Source organism: Scomber japonicus, chromosome 20 (genome assembly GCF_027409825.1).
Source record: "Scomber japonicus isolate fScoJap1 chromosome 20, fScoJap1.pri, whole genome shotgun sequence".
In the NCBI taxonomy this organism is placed as follows: domain Eukaryota; kingdom Metazoa; phylum Chordata; class Actinopteri; order Scombriformes; family Scombridae; genus Scomber; species Scomber japonicus.
Window position 1 is genome coordinate 12,753,462 of NC_070597.1, and position 19,195 is coordinate 12,772,656.

The 19,195-nt window shown below is 40.8% G+C and overlaps 1 protein-coding gene across 1 annotated transcript in view; it reads right to left on the reverse strand.

Annotated features, from left to right (window-relative positions):
* LOC128381098 (adenosine kinase-like) overlaps positions 1-19,195 on the reverse strand; it is a 100,801-nt gene that overhangs the window by 29,400 nt on the left and 52,206 nt on the right. Inside the window, exon 6 of the mRNA XM_053341049.1 lies at positions 440-610. Within this exon, the coding sequence (XP_053197024.1) occupies positions 440-610 (171 nt within the window). The remainder of the gene's footprint in view (positions 1-439; positions 611-19,195) is intronic.

Below are 19,195 nucleotides of genomic sequence, written 5' to 3' on the forward strand. Positions count from 1 at the left end.
TTGAGCTAAATGCTAGCATGCTAGCGACGGCAATGTTAAGATGTTTAGCAGGTGTTTAGCTTAGTTTAGTGCGGTAGGTATTTTCTCCAAAGTATTGGATGAATTGAAATTTGATGACAGTCAGGAGACCACCAAAGTCATCATTCATTCTGTTTAAATATATTTATGTTTGAATATTTAGTCTAACGAACCATCGGTGGTTTAGAAACAAGTCTAGATAGATTCTCATGTGATGTTGTGATCTAGCGAATCCAGCTGTGTCATAAGGTAAATATTTTATAAGTTTTCCAAATAACAAAAAAGGGAAAATGACTGAAAATATAACCTCTTATGTGTAAATAAATAAGTGTAGAAAAATTCCTAATGTACTGTGTATCTAGAGCAGAACAATGTGGTAGCAAACAGAATATCTATCCTTCACATGTGTCATTTCACTTACCGTCTCGTTGCCAAATAAGATGTCGACATAGGGCATGACCTTCATCAAGGGCTCTTTAAAGAACTGGCTGATGAAAGGTGCTGAGAGGTTCATGCAGAAGATTTTGTTGTTATCGGAAGCGTGCTTCGCCACTTTGAGGACTGACTCCGGGGACACTGTCAGGAAAAACCCCTGAAAACGAGACAATAATATTTACTTACATCATACTTTCAGCAGTTTGACAGACTTCAAGTGAACCAAACAAAATAGTGTGTATAATACCACTGTACAAGCAGCTTTATCTGTTTTTTGACAGCTGAACATATGCCAGAATAGACTGAACTGCGGGCTCCTATGGACTGAAACACGTTAAACTGCTAATTTGTGGGTTTTAGATTCTGACAAGGAAATTTTAGGGTGACAAGGCATAGTATTATTGAAATAACACAGAAGCAAAGGAGAAGAAAAAAAGCAGCAGTGGTGCTCAAACATTTGTCTGAAATGGTTTCTTAGAACACACACAGTGTAACAAAGAAGAGGAAAAAGGGCAGGAAAAAAATCCATCCAGGACAAAGCCTATGGCTGGGCTCCAAGGCTCGTACTGGAGGAAGCAACATGCACGTATCCGATGATAGGGCGAACAAAAGTCTCGTCTGGACTCTCCTTACTTGGAAACAAGAGAGGCAGGTCCACTCATTGTGTGAATGAATACAAATCAGGTAAGAAAACACCTTTGTGTTTCAGGTGGAAACCTGAAGCGAGACTCTCCTGCAAGCCACACAAAAACACTCCTCCTTTGATACTGATCTTCTTAACCTTGTTTTTCAGCAACAAGCTGCTCTGTAAAACCACTGTGTCACAATAGGGGCAAAAAGGGGAAGAGAGGAAAGGAAAGTTTCAGCTCAGTGATACATTTAATCTGACTGAAAAGCTTCTATTGTGGGCTACAGTGCAGGTCTCATTTAAGCACTATGACATTTGCAGCAACGGAGGAGTGACCTCCATGAAAAAGAAAAAGGTAAGGCATAATAACGAAGAATAGAGGGTGACTGAGGTGTCAATCAAATGTACAAGGTATAATAATGCAGGCGTGCTAAGCAGGGAAACTCTTTATTACACATTGATGGTGTCACTCATTCTTTGGGCAGACATTCTCATTCCTTTACAGTGTTGCATGTCCTGTGGTTTTTTTGGAAAGAAGTCTTTAAGTTAAGGGCCAGGTTAGCACCTGTGGCTGCTGTGTCAAGGTACCATCTGTTGAAGACTAAAAAGTTGTTTTCAATGGATCTGAGAGCACAAAAGAAACTCACTCTGGGCTAATGGCCCATCACTGACCCTGACATTTTTCTTTTGCAGTGTGCCAACGTGTCAGAGGAAGGGGAGATTGTTTTCTGACACAAATGGTCTTTTTTTGGTAGTTGAAAATAAACTGTCATGGTTACCGTAATGTTAACACTGATCAAAGGCCGGCGGCTTGATCAAATATCCTGAAGGGGTGGTGAACTTTAAAAAACCATGCCACAGCTTCTCTAATCACACACTGGCTCTGTGTAATTTACTTCTAACCTCACTACCACTGCCAGTGCATTCACATTAAATCACTCAAAACTCAGACCTGAAATACATTAACTGATTCCTGAATGAATATCCATGCCATACTAAAACACACTGATTTATTTCTCATTTGAGCAGTCAAATCCATTTTGATTTGATGCAATTCATTTATAGATCTGAAAAACACACTGTATCCAGTCCATGTACAGTGAGAATACCCTCAAAATGCAACATTTAACAAAGGCAGAGAAAAAAAACATTGAAAATCAAATTACACAATAATCTTTAAAGCCCATCATCAGTACAAAGCTGTGTTTCTTCCAGAAATTAATTAGTCATTAGTCACAAAATGATACATTTTGATGCATTTTATCAAGTGATCAATTTTGCTACAAGGCACAGCAATGAGTTATGACTAAACAATAGTCACACTCTTTAAATAAATATAATGTTCTGTGTGAAATAGAGCCTCTGCACTTTTTTCTCTGAGGGCTAATGTCTTATTTCATAAAAGTATATTAATCTTTATGATGTTAGGCCCAACTTCCCCATAAAAACTTTGCAAACCAACCCAAGAAACATTTGCGAGAGTCAAATGAAAATGCTTGAATACAACAATTACAAACATCTAATTGATGTTTCAAAGAGCCTGAAGTCTGCAGTATTTGTGTTTCAGTGTACATGTTTTTTTGTAGCCACCATCATTAAAAACATTTTGTGTTTTTGTGTTTGAAGTCAAAGTAATGCTGTAGGAATCTCGTTCATAAAAATCATACAGGCCATTTTTTCCACCAGGCTCCAAATGTTGTGACTCCAGTGGCTTTGTGGGGGGAAAAAAGCCTCAGTCTGAGCCATGTGAAATTTCAGTTCCCATCAGTAGTCTCTGCCGACTCCGAAACAGGAGAACTTAAGTCTTTAGTGCTGTGGTGCAGATCATGTATCAAGAATACCAGATCCAGTTTCCCAGGTGTCAGAGTGCCCTGTGAAGTGGGGTGACTATCACATTTCCAGGTCAAGATTATCAAAGTGCTGGGTACACTTCGTACAATTTCCACCCAGTCAAAACATTCAATAAAGCATTCAGAAATGCATTTTCCTGGCAGACAATAATGCGGAGCGATGTTTGGCCATGTCAAGGGGTAATTTGAGGGAAGAGTTGGAAAGGCAGGGCATCCATTTTCAATGTTTTCCCTAAAAAGAGGAATGACTTCCACTTTACTCACACAAAGAAAATGTCTAAATGCTACTCTGAGATGAAATTAGTGGTAATCTAACCATAGAGGTCCTAACTACACAGCAGCAACACGCTATCACACGTTTCCCTGCATTGTATCAGTGTTTTCCCCGGGGCTGCTCACATCTGAAAAGCTGGGTGTGATGGATGGCATGGTGTCACCGAGCTTAAAATAAAAGTGGACATCTGAAGGGTAAAAATGATCTATTTTGGGAAGGGCATTTTCATTTGCACCCGCAGCAGAGGTGGTCATGGAAAAGGAAAAGCTTTTTTTTTCCAGGTCTATTTTAATTCTGCAGGGATAAAGGGGAGTGTTCAAAGTACTGTGTCATGAAGGTTTTGTTTGACACTTCCTATTACTCAGGAATGATGGAGGGAATTTAAACCATCATCACCTCGGAGAAGAGAGTAATTATGGCCACTGCAATCACACCAAATTTCCTCAAATCCCCAGATCTTAGTCAAGTTTATTTATACAGCCAGAAATCATACGTTTCTCTCAAAGGGCTTAACAACCTAGAGACTCTCTATCCTTAAAAAATCTTTCATCGCTGTTTTTATAATAACAATGGATGAAATGTGAGTGAAAGGGGTCATTCATGGTGACAAACCCACAGAGGAGCAGTATCCCTCAGCTCTAGAGAGATTTTTAGCATCTTTCATCCCATTGTTTTAGTGTTACGGCCTACAACTTTACTGTTCTAAATCTCCCTGCTTTTATCAACATACAATAATTACATATTATTTCTGCAGCCAGTTATTTTGATAAAACCCCAGCAGGCTATCTACTCAGCAGCAAGCTCCAAAAAGACAACATTAGCGACAAGCTGGTGGCTCTTCACTCAGGAGTTGGTGAACCTGATCAAAACAGAAGGTGAATATTGGACTTACATTTGCCAGGTGGCCATAAACACGACTCCAAATGAATGCAAATGTTGCTCTGTGTCTCCTGTATGTGTAGGCAGGTATAGGTGGTTGTGTGTTATTAAAGCCTTTCAAAATCAAGGATGCTCTTGAATTGTGTTTCATCTTCTCACCTCCACCTGTAGCAACACCAACACAGCCCCTTGCTTTTCAGCTTGAATACAGCCTAAAGTCGCAGTCACGCAAGCGCTGATATCTTTTTCCTTTTGAAGTGAATGCTCCCATTCACTACTTCCAGGAAGCGTTCCATGTTTTGGTGCGATCTCGGTGTGATTAGACTCATGGGCTGTAATTAACCTCTGTTCAACTCTATCCTGCAAATTCAGGTAGAATATTCAATAGAAACACTTACGTACTGTGTTAGGGGAAAAAAAAGTCATTATTCTAGCTGTGTGCCTTCACCCTGTTCAGTAAAATGTCACAATGCTGTCAAACACTGTTCACAGTTTGTGATTTTGCTGCTCAATATTTATCTATCATCCAAATTGGTGCAGTGATGTCACGTCTTTTCACTGAGTTTCAGTGGAGGGGGTGGGGGTGTGGGGGGGGCTAATGTGACTGTACGTTTTGACCCTCAATTCAAGTAAAACCTCTATCACACAACAACTTCTATCAGGAAGTAAAAAAGGAAAATGAGCAACAAAGCAGGGATCCCTCTTCAAGGACATAGAAGCATGGAATAGCTGTCGCTTGTAGAGAGTAGACAAGAGTAACAATAGTAGTTGGAGTTGCAATGGAGAGAGGAAGAAATATGGTATACTGTACAACCAGGAACTACAGAGTAGAAATGTTACAAAGTGGCAGGAATACAAATAACCACAATCTATGCATAATATGCCAAAAAGTACTTCATATATAAATAAAATGTGGCACATATAACATTTTCAAAAGGGACTTTGTTTTAAGTTGTTCTATTGAGGCGTTTGTTCCTGTGATAAATTCTTCTTGTCAGGAAAGCCCTGTGAGCTAACCAGCAGTGTTGCGAAGCTTTTCAAAAACCGCCCAGGCCATGCTATCCCTGTCATTACCATAAACAGCCCCCCATCATGCTCTCTGGTGCACAGGGTTCATTACACAGAATTAGATGTCACACAGATCAGAGCGCGCGTGATGCCACACACTGCTCTCCTCCTCAGTTATCTCTGTAAAGCACCGTTGCGAGGTGGATCGATAGCTGAGGTTTGGAGCTTCATTAGCTCAGTATGACTCCATCTCCATCAAGACACCTCTGGCACGCTACGCCAGTGTTGCGAGATATATTTTACTCCCCGATCCTGAAGGTCCTGCTGTTTTACACACAAACACAGGGACAAACAAGACCTTCACACATGATGGGGGAGGAGGGGGGGGGGGTCTGTGTCAGTCTCTGGCTTGATAAACAGCAGAAAGAAAGAAGACAAACAGAGGTAAGTGATTAATGGTGTCACAAAGTGCCTTGAGTGGAGGGGAAAAAAATTACAAGGATGAAAAGAGCTCATTTAAGCCTTTTCTTCTCAAAGGGAAATGAGTGGAGAAAAAAAGCTACAAAGTAACTGAGATTTTCACAATGCTAATGATGTTTTGTTTGCATTGAAAAGGCCAGTTGGTTTCATTTAGAAACAAGTTCAATTAAGCCAACAGAGAAGATAAATGTGTAACAACCTCGCCAACATGATTCAGCATTCCCCGCACTTTTAGGATGTTTGATCTGACTGCAAGGCAATTCTACCGCACTGATAGCATCTGCCTCTTCTTCTTCTCTCTTCCATTAAGAATCATGTTCTGGTGAAGCTTATCAGACATCTAGGAATTCACCCACTTCTTCTGGAGGGAGCTGGAGGGAGGCCAAACTGTACTGGAAACATAAGGGAGGGCTGTGCTTTTAAAGGCCGCTCAGAGATGAGGAAAGGGGGCTATCATGTCAGCCAGGATCTCCAGGGCAACATAAATGTGCCACAAACGCTGGATTTAACAACTGGGCAGAGACATCACTTACTAACTGCTGCAGTATTTATTTCTATAACATTTTCTCTGGTTTAAATATTACTCGATTTTCAAGTGAGTGGATATTTTTCCCCGATGTCATGAAGGTCTCTTGTGGTGTATGTGAAATATAGAGATGCTGCTAGAAGGTCAGGGCGAAAACTAAACATATCTGAACAAGGTCGTTCTAATGAGTGTGGATAAAACAAGACATTAGAGCCAACCACAGAACATTTGAGGGGAGCATGTGTCACACTGCAATATGTACAACCATCAGAGACCATAATTACATTAACCTCAGACACCTCTACTCTGTCAAGTAATGGAGGAAACTAGTCACATGGAAAAAAAAACTTTAAAAAAAAACGTTTTTTAACCCCAAGTTGAGGTTAAGGTTTTGTTGGCATCACAACATCGGAAGAATTGGTTTGATTTTAGTGGCATCTCACTAAAAGTAATCTGAGATCAGCTTCAGGGTCTTTTCAAATGGCTGCCTTTTGCTCTCCTGTTAAGCTCTACAGTTTCAAAAATGTGTTGGCCGGGGGAAGAGGCCAGCCTGAGCGGGAGAGTGGGATGCCAAGGAATGTACTTAAGATCTAAAACAGACAAGATTTAAAGCCAAGAGCATTTAAATGCCAATACTAATCCACAAAATAATTCACCGCATAGCACAAACTGACTCTCCCTTACAGATACCATATGTTACCTCTGTGAAGAGATGAAACAAAAATGATGCCAGAAGAGATGCTTTCTTCTCTTCTCTAAAACCGTGTTATCTTGTTATTGAAAAAGAAAAACCAAGCTCCTCTCTCTCTCTCTTTCTTCATGTTCTGAAAAAAAATCTGTGTTTGTGCTCTCTTGTTTCTACTGTTGTTCTTACCTCCATCATTGGGAGATTAGCCCAGAACAAACTGTTTGGTTTGCAGGGAGTTAAAATTTGCTAATGCATACACTCTCAAGTGTCCTTGTCTGCCACACTGCACTTAATTAGCATTTTAGTGCGAGCAGTTCTCTCTCCTTCAGTACCTCTGAAGGGGAAACATCACTCCAGCTCTCACCAGCACACACACACACACACACACACACACTCACTCACACACACACACACACTTTTGGAGTCAAGTTGAGCTCCTGTAGTTTCTTACACGATTTGAGAACAGGGTGAGGAATGGAAAAGGGGGTTTGGGTTTGTGGGGGTCGATGGAAAAATGGGATAAAAGTCTGTGATGTGAAAACAGATGTCGGGGCTCTTCAGAGTTGTCTCTTCTGAACTGGCACGAAAAGACGTATTAATATATGGGTCAGATGTATAAAGCAGAGGTTCGGTGTCGGTGTTTCGACACTGCAGTGAGGTTTCTAGTTTCAGTGATTTGGGAGGTTGTGCACAGACAGAAACCAAATCGTGGCAGACATTCCTGTTGCTGGGAAGTGAACATTTCCAAATGTGCCACTATGTGGATGTAAATGAATTACTGAACTTAACACTAAACACTAAAATGAGGAACTGAGGAGACAATCTTTCACTGTTTGCAGTCACTCTGGTGAAAGCTTGCGCACCAGGTTAGAAAATTACAGGTAATTGCTGAAGCCATTGAATCCAGTTTGGTTTTGGTTGAAAGACTAAAATAACAAAGCTCTGATTGCTGAAAAGACAAGGGCAGGGAGCTCAGAGGCCCCGTTGCTAAGAGTTAATTTGATACATATTTCTCCCCCTTGAAATGTCTGAGGTACTGGCAAGAGACGGCGAACAAAAAAAAAAAAAAAAGTGAGAGGGAGGGTGAGACCCCCGCTCTCCCTGCAAATACTATCCATCTGCCATATTACATTTAACCAGCATGAGAAGCTAAGGGAGCGCCCTTGCACAATATTGTGTGAAGGCTGTCAAACTCAATGCAGGAGCTTGGTGCCCACTGCTCAGAGCCGAGGACACAGGGCTGCTTAAATTCAGTCTAATAATAACTTCTGACTGTGTGCGCTCGGCACCAGCAAAACAGGAGAACACGTGGCAGACAGGGAACTTTTAATTATTCATGGCTGTTTTAAAAAAAATCTTCTAATTGAAACTGTAATATGATGGCCTCCGGATGAAAACACCAACAGCTATCAATGGCTTTTTGCCTAATCACCAAATTAACAAAAGTTGCAGTAGCAGTGCAAACAAAAAAATATCTTCTTTTTTTTTTTTTGCTGAGTGTGCATGAAACTTGCTGGTGTCTTAAAAGTGTCACTTTCCGTTGTTTCTAGGATATGATCTTTTATATGATTCTTACTGACAATTTTATTCATATCTTTTTTATTTCTTCCAGCCATTTAGTACTGCGCTTCCATAAAATTGGGGGACCTACAAGAGACAGATAAAACAAAGAATGCTGACTTTTAGACTCTATAATTCAACCTCTAAAAACGTTGGATCCTACAATTCCCACAATGCAGCACAATAGTGTCTTTTCATGAAGCCCTTCCTGTGTGATAAACACCCATGCTGTTCTCACAGTCTGAGCGGTAATTCTCACTAATAGTACACTGACCTTTATGTGTAAAACTGATGGAGAGCCTCTTTAATTCTGATCTTGTAACATGTTTTATGTCGGTGGCCAGAACACTCAAAATTTGATTTTTAATCTCAATCAGACTTTTCTAGTGAAAAAAAATTCTAAATCCAAATGACTGATCATGCAAGTTTTTTCTGTATTTAGTGAAGTGTATATGGTATGTACAAAAAAAATCTCATCTTTACATTTTAGAGACTTTCTACAATCTATAATGAAACTACAGTACTGCAACTAATAATGATGACTAACTGAAATAAGCAAAGACATCCTAGCATTTGAGTAGCTGGAAACAAGACGTTTTGTATATTACCTTAATGAAAGGCTAATTGTTTAAGGACATTACCTCCTTAAGTTTACATGTGTTAACTGTGTGTGTTAACTTGTAAAATCACACTAAATCACACTAAGGTCTCAGTATCTTCAGACCTCAGTGGCAACAACATGGTGCTAACACTCACGACTGGTATTGCTACAGTACTAAAATCAAGCTCAGAAAAATCAATTGCCTGGAGGCAAGAAGTGTGAACTTTCATACCCTAAGCCCAATTTCCTTGAAAGTGGAGGTCCTAAATCAAATCAAGCCAAGTCAATGCACCGTGGAATTATGCGAAAAATGACACAGCTATATAAAATGACAACTGGTAAGAAATACCGTCAAGGCTAGGAAACTTTTGAGCTTGTTTATTCACTCCACATGTTTTTATCTTCCTGTTGCTGTGATGATGTTACAAGTCAACTCTGATTGTTTTTGCTTTTATTCAGGCCAAGGGGGAGAAATATTGAGTGCACACAGATGATGTAAACAGACAAAAAGGAAGAGCAGACAGGAGTGCACAGAACAGAAAGTTAACTAGTTTAGTCGATGCAAGAATAATTTGTATGAAGAAAGTGCAGTGGTGTTTATACTTTTTAAGAGAACAGGTCAAATTCTCTTCAGACTTGTAATTGCTTTTTATGATTCACAGCTGAGTGAAGAGAACTTCCCTACCTGTGCACGGCTAATCACAGCTGATGAAAATACCTCAGCTGGACTTAAAAAAATCTGAGAGATCAAGAGAAAAAAAGAGAGATTGAATGACACTGGAGGAGCTTTCGAAGTTAAATGCATTTTAAAGTAAATGAATGATAATAACATTAAGTTGGCCACTGTTGCTGTACTTTTCTCTCTGTGAATTATTAGGAAAGTTATTGCTCTCCACTGGGCTAAACACACATTTTCTTCTCTTAAAGCACTCAGATATTAGTAGTGTAGTGTACTGAGATCTTCTCATACTTGAGTATAGCATGTCAGACTGAGATGGATGTAATCATAGCCAAAAAAATATGAGTGTTTCTTAGGCATCAAACTAAACCAAAAAAAATAAAATATATATATATATAAAAATCACAAAATTCAGATGCTGTTGGTAGGCGTCAGGGTTGTCTGCCAAAAGCACAAGTAACAGGGTGAGGAAATGTGTTAGATGTTAAATCAAAATTGTTCAGAGGCATTAGCATGCTCCTTGCCTTTGATAATTCTGCCATTACTTATTAGTAGTCATGTGGTCAATGTTACCTCTCTGTAGGACAAGATGACTAACACACATGAGTGGGCAGAGTCACAAAGACACGTTGGGCTGGTCTGCAGGGTTGAACCAGTCTTAATCTGTTTTGCAACTGACAGCCCTGTGATGTCGACCAGTCTGGAGATTTTTAAATTTTTCAAATATTAGTCATCTTGCGCCATGTTTTTACACCTTTTTAAATGCCACGCCAGTCAACTGGGGCATTAATATTATTTTCTGTGGTGACTATATTTTTCCTAGTATAGTTACGTATGTTACCAAGTCTTTGTCATTTTAACCGCTGATATTTTTGTTTGTTTTCTTCTGGAATAAATAGAGCTGAGCCGTTTAAAGTGGTTGCGTGGTCGGCCATGGTTTTTAGTTTAAAAAGTCTCAAGACTGTGTACAAAAGCTTTTCCTTGTTCACTCATTAATCATTCCCTACATAATAAACATTCAGTTTTACTCTGTAGTATGCAATAAATTAAGATTTTGGACACTGAAGAGACCATTTTACTCCATTACTGGCGGTTGTAGTGTTGCATAAAAGTACTTTACACATCTATGAAAGCTAAAGCATTGCAATGTGGAATTTCAAGTGGAAAGCAGTTAACATTCTTTGGACACTGCCTGTTTTTCTGCATTGTGGTCATTTTTGAAGGCATAATATAGTGCATAAATGTGCAATGTACTGTAGGTACTGACATAAAATGTGTGGAAGTAAATAATAGTGTACTTGGCAGCTAATAGAGAGTGATTTCTGACTCGGCCTGTAGTATTTAATCTAGGAAGTCGCATCAAATGAATAGTTTTTAATGTCCCACTGAAATTACAAATATGTGTTTTTCTTCACTGTGCAGAATGATGTATTTGCAGAATTTGATACCAGAAGGCTGTTCTCACATTAATCTGATGAAAGTGGAAAGTTTCTCTGTGCTCACCTTAAATCTGAGTGAGACGTGCACATAAAAGTAGGATAATGTGACATCATTACTAGCATGGAAGCCAATGGTGGTCTAGTATGCAACTTAGAGGAGTGTGTGCGAGAAGTAATTACAATAAAAAAATTCGTAAGTAGTTTATTGAGCCCTGTTTTAAAACCTCAACAGGCAGTATTTTAATGTATCTACGTCTAACGTCTAGAGGGAATCTTTAACTTGGTTAATGTCTAGAAAGGTTGGTGCAACTATAGTAATGAATATCTGACAATTTGTTAGATGTAGATTTAAGCCACAATCTGCTCAAAATCAACATATGCTTTAACTCATTGGGTCCAGGTTAATATTTCAGCACTGAAACAAGAGCCTGAAGTGGCCTTCGCTCTGTGATCACAATATTAGCAATAAAGCTGTGTGGATGATAAACCTCTTTAGCCAAGACCAGTCACTCTCTCCTATGATTTATCCTGATGAGAGCCTCTCAGACGGACAGGAGAGTTACCCTTAGCTTCTACAGCCACATCCATTTTTCTAAAATTTCAAAGTGCTTGAGATTTTTAAGTGGAAAAGCCTAAATGAAACACACTGGATGTACAGTGGAGTGCTACATAGGACATGTTTGAATCATCTCTCAATAATATACACATAGTACAGTACAATGTGTGCCAGTGTTTGGAGACTGGAGAATTCCTCTTCAAAGACAAAGACAATTTAAGAAAAACCTTAAATTTGCTATCCAACATGTCAGTCTGGTTGAAGAGTATCCATTACTTAATATACACCCACACTTCTTAGTGCTGAGCTGAAACATGAAAAATTACCACTTAAGGGAAAAATAAACGTGTAAAGCTGGTCTGAAGAGCAGGAGGTGGAAGGTTGCCTTCTAATTGCTAGAGGGGAGAGAAACCATGTTAGAGTAAACAAAGTCTGATCGATGGTGGGGATTATATCAGAAAGAGCCTTTGGCCTTTGGCCAAGACGAGCAAACACACTGGTCTCTGTCTCTGCTACAGATGGAAAAAATAGCCAAGGCAAGAAGCTGGTGAGTTAAAAGCATTATATTTCACAGAGGGGGAAGAGATAGAGTGTAGTACAATGCCAGATATGACACGTAGCCAACTATATCACGTCTTGGCTATTTGTATCAGACAGAAATGCCAGTAGATAAGAGAGCGGTGTTGTGAGTTTGATGGAAGGCTGTTCCGGCCGAAGGCTTAGCTTTAGGTCAGGCTATACTCCCACGGCACTGCAGTGCTGTCTGTGAAACCTCTCCATCACAACACGCACAAGTTCAACGCGCTGTTAGCTGGTCACGGCCGGGAAGAAATGTATTCTGTATACTCCCAGCTTCAATGTGGCAATTGCAATTCACATAAGCCACTTAAGGAAATCTGCAGAGGGAGAGAAAAAGGGTATAAAACTGAGAGGGGCTTACGAGTTATTGGAGCCTTTTAAACATGGAGGCTCCTCATCAGACAGGGTTTCCTTTTTTCACCAAGTCTTGTAAATGAGTTCACTCCATTGCCTTTAAAACCCCTGTAAAGGTATTAAGCTGGAAATAACATAATTCATTACCTCTGTCTGAAACATGTTTAACTTGGTGATATAAAACGAGTAAAAGTGCTTTGGTCTCAGTTGCAAGGATTAAAAAAAAAAAAAAAGCAAGTAGGTATGTGCAAAATGTAAGCTATTCTGTCTGGGATGTCATTCAGCACAAAAGGAATACTAATGACTTCTGAATCCATTTAGAGACTCACATCAATTCCTGATTTATATTAATGGCCTATGTATTGCTTTCTCCATATCCAACAGGACTGTGTTCTGCTAAATTTCACCATAATATTCATGTCGATAAGCAGGTGACGACTTGGAGAAAGGACTGATTATATTTGCTAATCCCCAAAGAAATTAGGCGAGATTGATGAAAGCGTGCATATACTCCACACAAAGCCTTGGGAGTCTCTAAAAGCTGTTACCATGGTGGTATCCCATTAGAATAACAAACATTTCCCCTGGATGTTTAACATCGCTTCCCAGTGAGCACAGCCCTCCCTAAACCTCCCCTATCTCTCTCTCCCTCGCTCTCTCTCAAGCACCTGCCTTCACATTTTCCACTTCTAAAATTCTACCAGCGGCTTGGAAAAAAAAAGGGGGGGGGGGGGGGGGTGAAATATGAAATGCAGTTACGAGAAAACTTGAGTGCCAAAAAAAGGACTTTTCTTCAAACCTGTAATAACTTTCCATGGGAATAGGGAGAAACTTAAAAAGAATAACACTTCCCCTTGATTTTCTACTCCTACCACTTTTTTAAGCAGGCAGTGAATTTCCTGGAGTGATAAGGGCTTAGCCAATGTAATCCTCAGAGGACCCTTCTCTGGCATGCCAGGAATCAAGAAACCCTTCCCTCTTGAAAAAAAAAAAAAAGAAGAAAAGTAGAAAAAGACAGAAAGAGAGAGGCAACAGTAGGTTTGGGAACAAGGAGGAGAGGCAGCCAGCATGCCATCTCCCACACATGCTGGCGAATGCAAATTAGCATGTGTGGAAAGAGCAGCCGGACTCGCCTCAGCTGGAGATCAACAGAGGAATATTGATATGACAGTGCAAGGGGCTTCCCTGACTCAGACAGCAGGGGCCACTGAGGATGCTCTAATTGGCCTCGCGCAAGTAAAGGAGGGGGGTAGTGGTGGGGGGTGTGGCACCCATAAATGTTTCACACAGATTGATTCATTATCAGTTTGCCCGACAGGCTGGGTGGGCCTTGTAAAAGTGTACCATCTTGAACTGGTAGCATGTAAGTCACTGTCACCGTGGCAGGACAGAATACATCATCCCGACCTTTCACTTCAGATATTGAAATGAGAGCCAGAAACATGACTTGCCACACTGCAGGACTACTACTCTTGCATTTCAAAAGGCAAGAGTAGAGGGATAGTGCAATGATAGGTGACAGTGCAAGGGAAAACATTAATAATTTACAAATGTCTCCTCTGTCAGGATATGCCAAGCTATGATGTGCTGTCTTTTTTTCTTACACCAGATGTCAAAGCTGGCTGGCAAGTTTGAGGTATAAATATTCATTTGATTAAGGAGCTACTGTACGTGCAAAATAAAAGGTATTCTATCTGAGCTATCACGCAAAAGAGATCTAAAAAGTTTAACCAATTAATCAATTTATTGAGTCTAGTAACTACTGGTTTACATTACTGACCAATTAATGGCTTCTGTATTGCTGTAAAAGCTTCCACATATCTACTGTAACAGTTTGCTACATGAGGGGTCATAAAGTATTACAGCCAAACTCTCTTACATCTTCTAATGTGGTTAAACTGAGGTTTTGCTCAATGATAAACGTGCACAAATTATTCAACATCCCACAAAAACTAATCTATCTGTTTAAAAAAAGGAGTGCAGGCTTCACAGACACGCAGAGCTGCTGAAGATCACTGGCAGCCATTTAAGAGCCGTGAGAAAGGCAGTTGAGCATTTCAGCTTCTCGCTGGGTGGTTGGTTACATGTGGTTGACACATTTGCATCTTCAAAGATGCACACAGACAAACTCAATATGTGTGAGAATGTCTGTGCGGCATGTGGAAAACCCCAGTCCTCCTTCTGAAGAGGTTTCCTCCCCCTCTCAAAGACTATACGACGTTTTAAGGTCCTTTATCTGTCAGGCAGTCGCCTCAACAGCAAGTTGTAAACAACTTGCTTGGACTGGATGCACAGAAAACAGTTGCTAAATACCGTGCAGCACTGTCTGCTATGCACCAAACCGAAAAGGCGCTGCAGGAAGCTACAAATCAGGAGCCATTACACAGCAACAAATATGACAGGAACAGTGCTGCACATTATTTGAGCTCCAAGACTCATTCACTCAGTGTCTCTTCCAATGAGCGTGAACAATGCAAGCAGAGTGTGCATTGTGCTGCAGAGCAGGAGACTGTTCCTCTGAATTGGGGGTAAATTACAAAAGAGGCCTGTGCAAATTAGACGTGATGGCTTCATAATACGTCTGAAGTGTCAGCTTCTCCAGAAACCTATCCCCAGGCTATACTCACGGATCGACGCTTTGAACTTCCAATTATTCCTGCCAAACCGCTGCAATCACCATGCTGTAAAACAATCATTCTAGCATTACAGAACGCACAGGATCGATGTTGACTCAGTTGTTGGCAATGACAGGGTTACCAAGGTTTCATGACATGATGAAGTTGATACAAAGAACACATATCCACCTTGGCATTACACATAAGAAGTGTGCAAGTGTTTTCTTTTGAATGCAACTTTTGAGTGAAGTCATGAAAGAAGATTAATATCTCTACACTGTTTGTAGTGGTTTTAATCCTGAGAGACCATTTGTTACAGATGGAGGGAGAGGACCAGAGGGAAACAGCTGTATTTCAAGAGGAACCATCCAGAGCTGTGTTCGCTCGTGATTTTCATTTGGTGAGGAAATATATGCAAGTGCTCTTGCAATTCCATAAGATTGCAGCACAGAGAGGACTCATAAACAGTAACACAAATCTGAAACAGGATCTGGCATGTGTGCAACTGCTGAGCAATTTCAAAGTGCAATATGACCTCTTACTCATGCATAATTCTGCTTCCAAAAAGAAATAAATTACCTTTGCAATTTGGGACACCTCCAAAAGGTGCTACTGGGTGCAGTTTTGTCGACAATACGTTGAGTGATTGTGAGTGCAGCAGACAAAAAGAGAAGCTAAACCCAGGCAGGATGACTGGGGTCAAACACCTCAGCTGGACCGGAAAAAGTGACCACAACGGTTGAATAGAGTGAGACTCTGAGAATAAAATGGAGCCCGAGGGGGAAGCAGACAGAAAGTAAAAAAAAAAAATGCTTCCTGTAAACACTGGCTAAGAATTATTTACTCACAAGGCTAAACATTAAAGCGTCTTCTCATCCTTAATTAATTCTTGTTTATATTTCCCAACGACAAGTGAGTAATATACATAGGGCGTCTAGCTGAGATGCATCAATATTGTCTCCTGAACTGTGCTTGCTACATAATTAATATACACACTGACATGACATGGATGTGATATGACAAGAGTATCAGAGGCAAAGAGTTGGAGAAAGAGCTGAGTGAATGCATTTTTCATGAACTGTGGCGCTCCCAAAGCCAAAAATTCTAGACATGATGTTTCAGTTTCAGAGACGAAAAGGGGCATGAAGGGCAAGACAGGCGAATATGTAGCTGTATGAAAACAAACCTGGAATTTCATATGCAATTGCACTCATACTGACGTGTCTGCATCTCTGATCACACATCCAGAGGTCGACTTTGATCGGCCTTGCGTCTCCCTCTGGGCTATTGGATCAGGGTCCTGTTATAAAAAAACACTGCAAATGTGATACAACATCCTCTCATCTTTTTACTTCCACTGATGTCTCAACATCTGATTGGCTGCGGCGTCACTGCAGCTGCTGATACTTAATAAAAGTTGAGAGCTGGATTTCTTTAAGTATCGTGTTTTCCATTTCTTTCACTGTTTCTCCTCAGATTGTCGAAGCTATAAATATCCCCAATTTCTAGTTCTGTGAAAAGAAAAAAGAACCCACACAGGTGTAGAGCAGAATTCATTTCGCAGTGTATTTGGACAGAAGTGCTGTGCTCTGCCACTGAGAGGGGGGCCTTACAGGGGCCATTCCTCCTCATTCAGAGCCATTACCACCCCACTGTCACTGTCAGTCTGTCCCCTCACCCATCACGGAGCCCAGAGCAGCACCACAGCCTGTCTCAAACCTCACAACTAAATCACATTCTACGCACAAACGGCCGGGGCCATGCAGCATCTACTGTATCTAATCTAATCTGTCCATCTCCTGTGTCCCTACACATGCACACCGACACACAAACACTCGCACACACACACACACACACACACACACACACACACACTATGTCTCTCTGGAAAGGCAGGCTAACATCTCAGCACCTCAATCATGTACATTTCCGCTGTGTGTGGTGAAACCAGAGTCTGTAATGCAAATCAGAAATCAGGATTTGCCTCCACAATTGGGGCTTTATCAGCTAATTAAGAAACAGGGAGGCATCATTGAAATGAGCATGCAATATTCCCATGAAAACTGCCAAAGGAAAGAGCACTTAGAACATATCAACATAAGTCCTTGGGAGAGAAAGGGAAGCAGCTGTGATTGATAAGGTTACTATCTTGTCAGCTAAAAAAGAAAAAAAAAACACCTAAGGGAGGCAGCAATTTAGCAGAAAGAACAGAGCGAATGTTCTCAGGTGGCCCTGATGGCCACTTGTCTGCCCCTCAGTGCTATAATGCCTGCCACAAAATGGCACGTTATTAAAAATTTGACAGATTTATTATTACAGTTGTTTAACCTCTTTATAATCAAATCATGTTAAGGGTTCAAGGAGACTCTCTCCCAGTGAATTACAATCATTTTAGCTTGATTTAAATTCTCCCTCTGTGGCAGAGGTCCAGCTACCCCACACAGGTACATATCATGTTTACACCCACCATCATTCAGAGTCAAGTGTACATATAGGATATTTTTTAAAAATCAAGAAAAAAAAGAATCACTTCAAATCTGGCAGTATGTAAAACACACAATAGAAAACTGCTTTTCACAGCTATTATACTGTGTCAAAGGGAAATGATAGGGTACAAAGTTAGTATTTCTCCCTCCTCTTGTCCACCATAACAGTCAAGCCTAACACTTACAGATCTGACTGGCAGGATACACATTTATCACTATTAAAGTGAGTGGGCAAAGCCACATTAATCCCACAGTCAATGTGTGACAGACCGCAAGGGTGACGTGCTGGCATATTGTGTTTCATGTACAGTAATTGCTGCAGCTCAAAGTACTCAGAGGTGACATCGTAGCGTACAGTATGACGATGAACGAAGCATGTCATTGGGCCTGCAGGGAGAGGACTGCCATTAGCTACAGGACGCTGATGATGGAGTAACACTCTCTTAGTGCTGCAGAGGAAAAACAACCGAACGCCTTCAGCAAAATCAATACAGTTTGAGCCGTCGGAATGCAAATAGCGACTATTCTGGCTGCATGACACGGGATGATGCACCATTACTTATTCTGGCTCCATTCAATGTCATCATTAGCCTTTACAGTGTCAAATCCGCTCAATAAAGGGCATTATTTCCAAAAGGATAAGCGCTGCATTAATCCTTTTATGCTGCTTTCAGCAGGATAGAGTCTCCCATAGCTAATATTAATGTGCTAGGTGTCAAGAGTGAGATGGCTAATCCTGATAACTCAGGATGTACAGTCAACATTGCAGATGGCTATCTGCCCTGAACTAGCACTCCTAATAGGTGCAGGAACAGGATGTGCTTTTAAAGCTGCACTTCCCGCACGTCATCTTCAAAGAAAACGATAATTTTCAACGGGATTTTCTGAACTGAGAAGATAAGCCAGAGAACGGGGGAGGACAAAATAAAAATGATGCTCGCCTCAGAGAGGAAAAATAGCTTCCTGATATAGTCCTAGCTCCCTCTTTAAAGCTGACACCTAGAACATACAGTTTATCAATTATACATGAAGCCAGAATCCATCTTCTGTTGGCAGCTTGTTTGGATCTGGCCCGAGCCCTCTGAGTGGTGAAATGTGTCTGGGAGCCCCCATCCCTCCTGTCGCCTTTTTCCACTCACAGCCTGTCCTTAAATCAATCCCTTTTTAGGCCTGAATTTATTTTTCCTGTAACAAATCTGTCTTGGCAAATGATGTCACATAAGCGGGGAGAATGACAGCCTGATGTCTATGCGGGGAACATCAACCTTGCTCCAGCAGCCTCCTCCCAAGGTGAGTAATCATGCTGAGGAGCGGTGCAGTGTGTGGATGCCAGCCAGAGTCCAAACAAACCCAGAGTCTGTTGCTCAAGATAAACAAACCAATTAGGGGGAAGGCATGTTATTCCTCAGTTGGTGGGATATTTGCTAGATGGAAAATAATCAATGCATTCTTATTTCCACGGGGTGAAACCGAAAAGTCCTGAGCAGAATAAAATTTAGGCGGAGAGGGAGAGTAAAATTATTCATTAGAAAAAATAAAT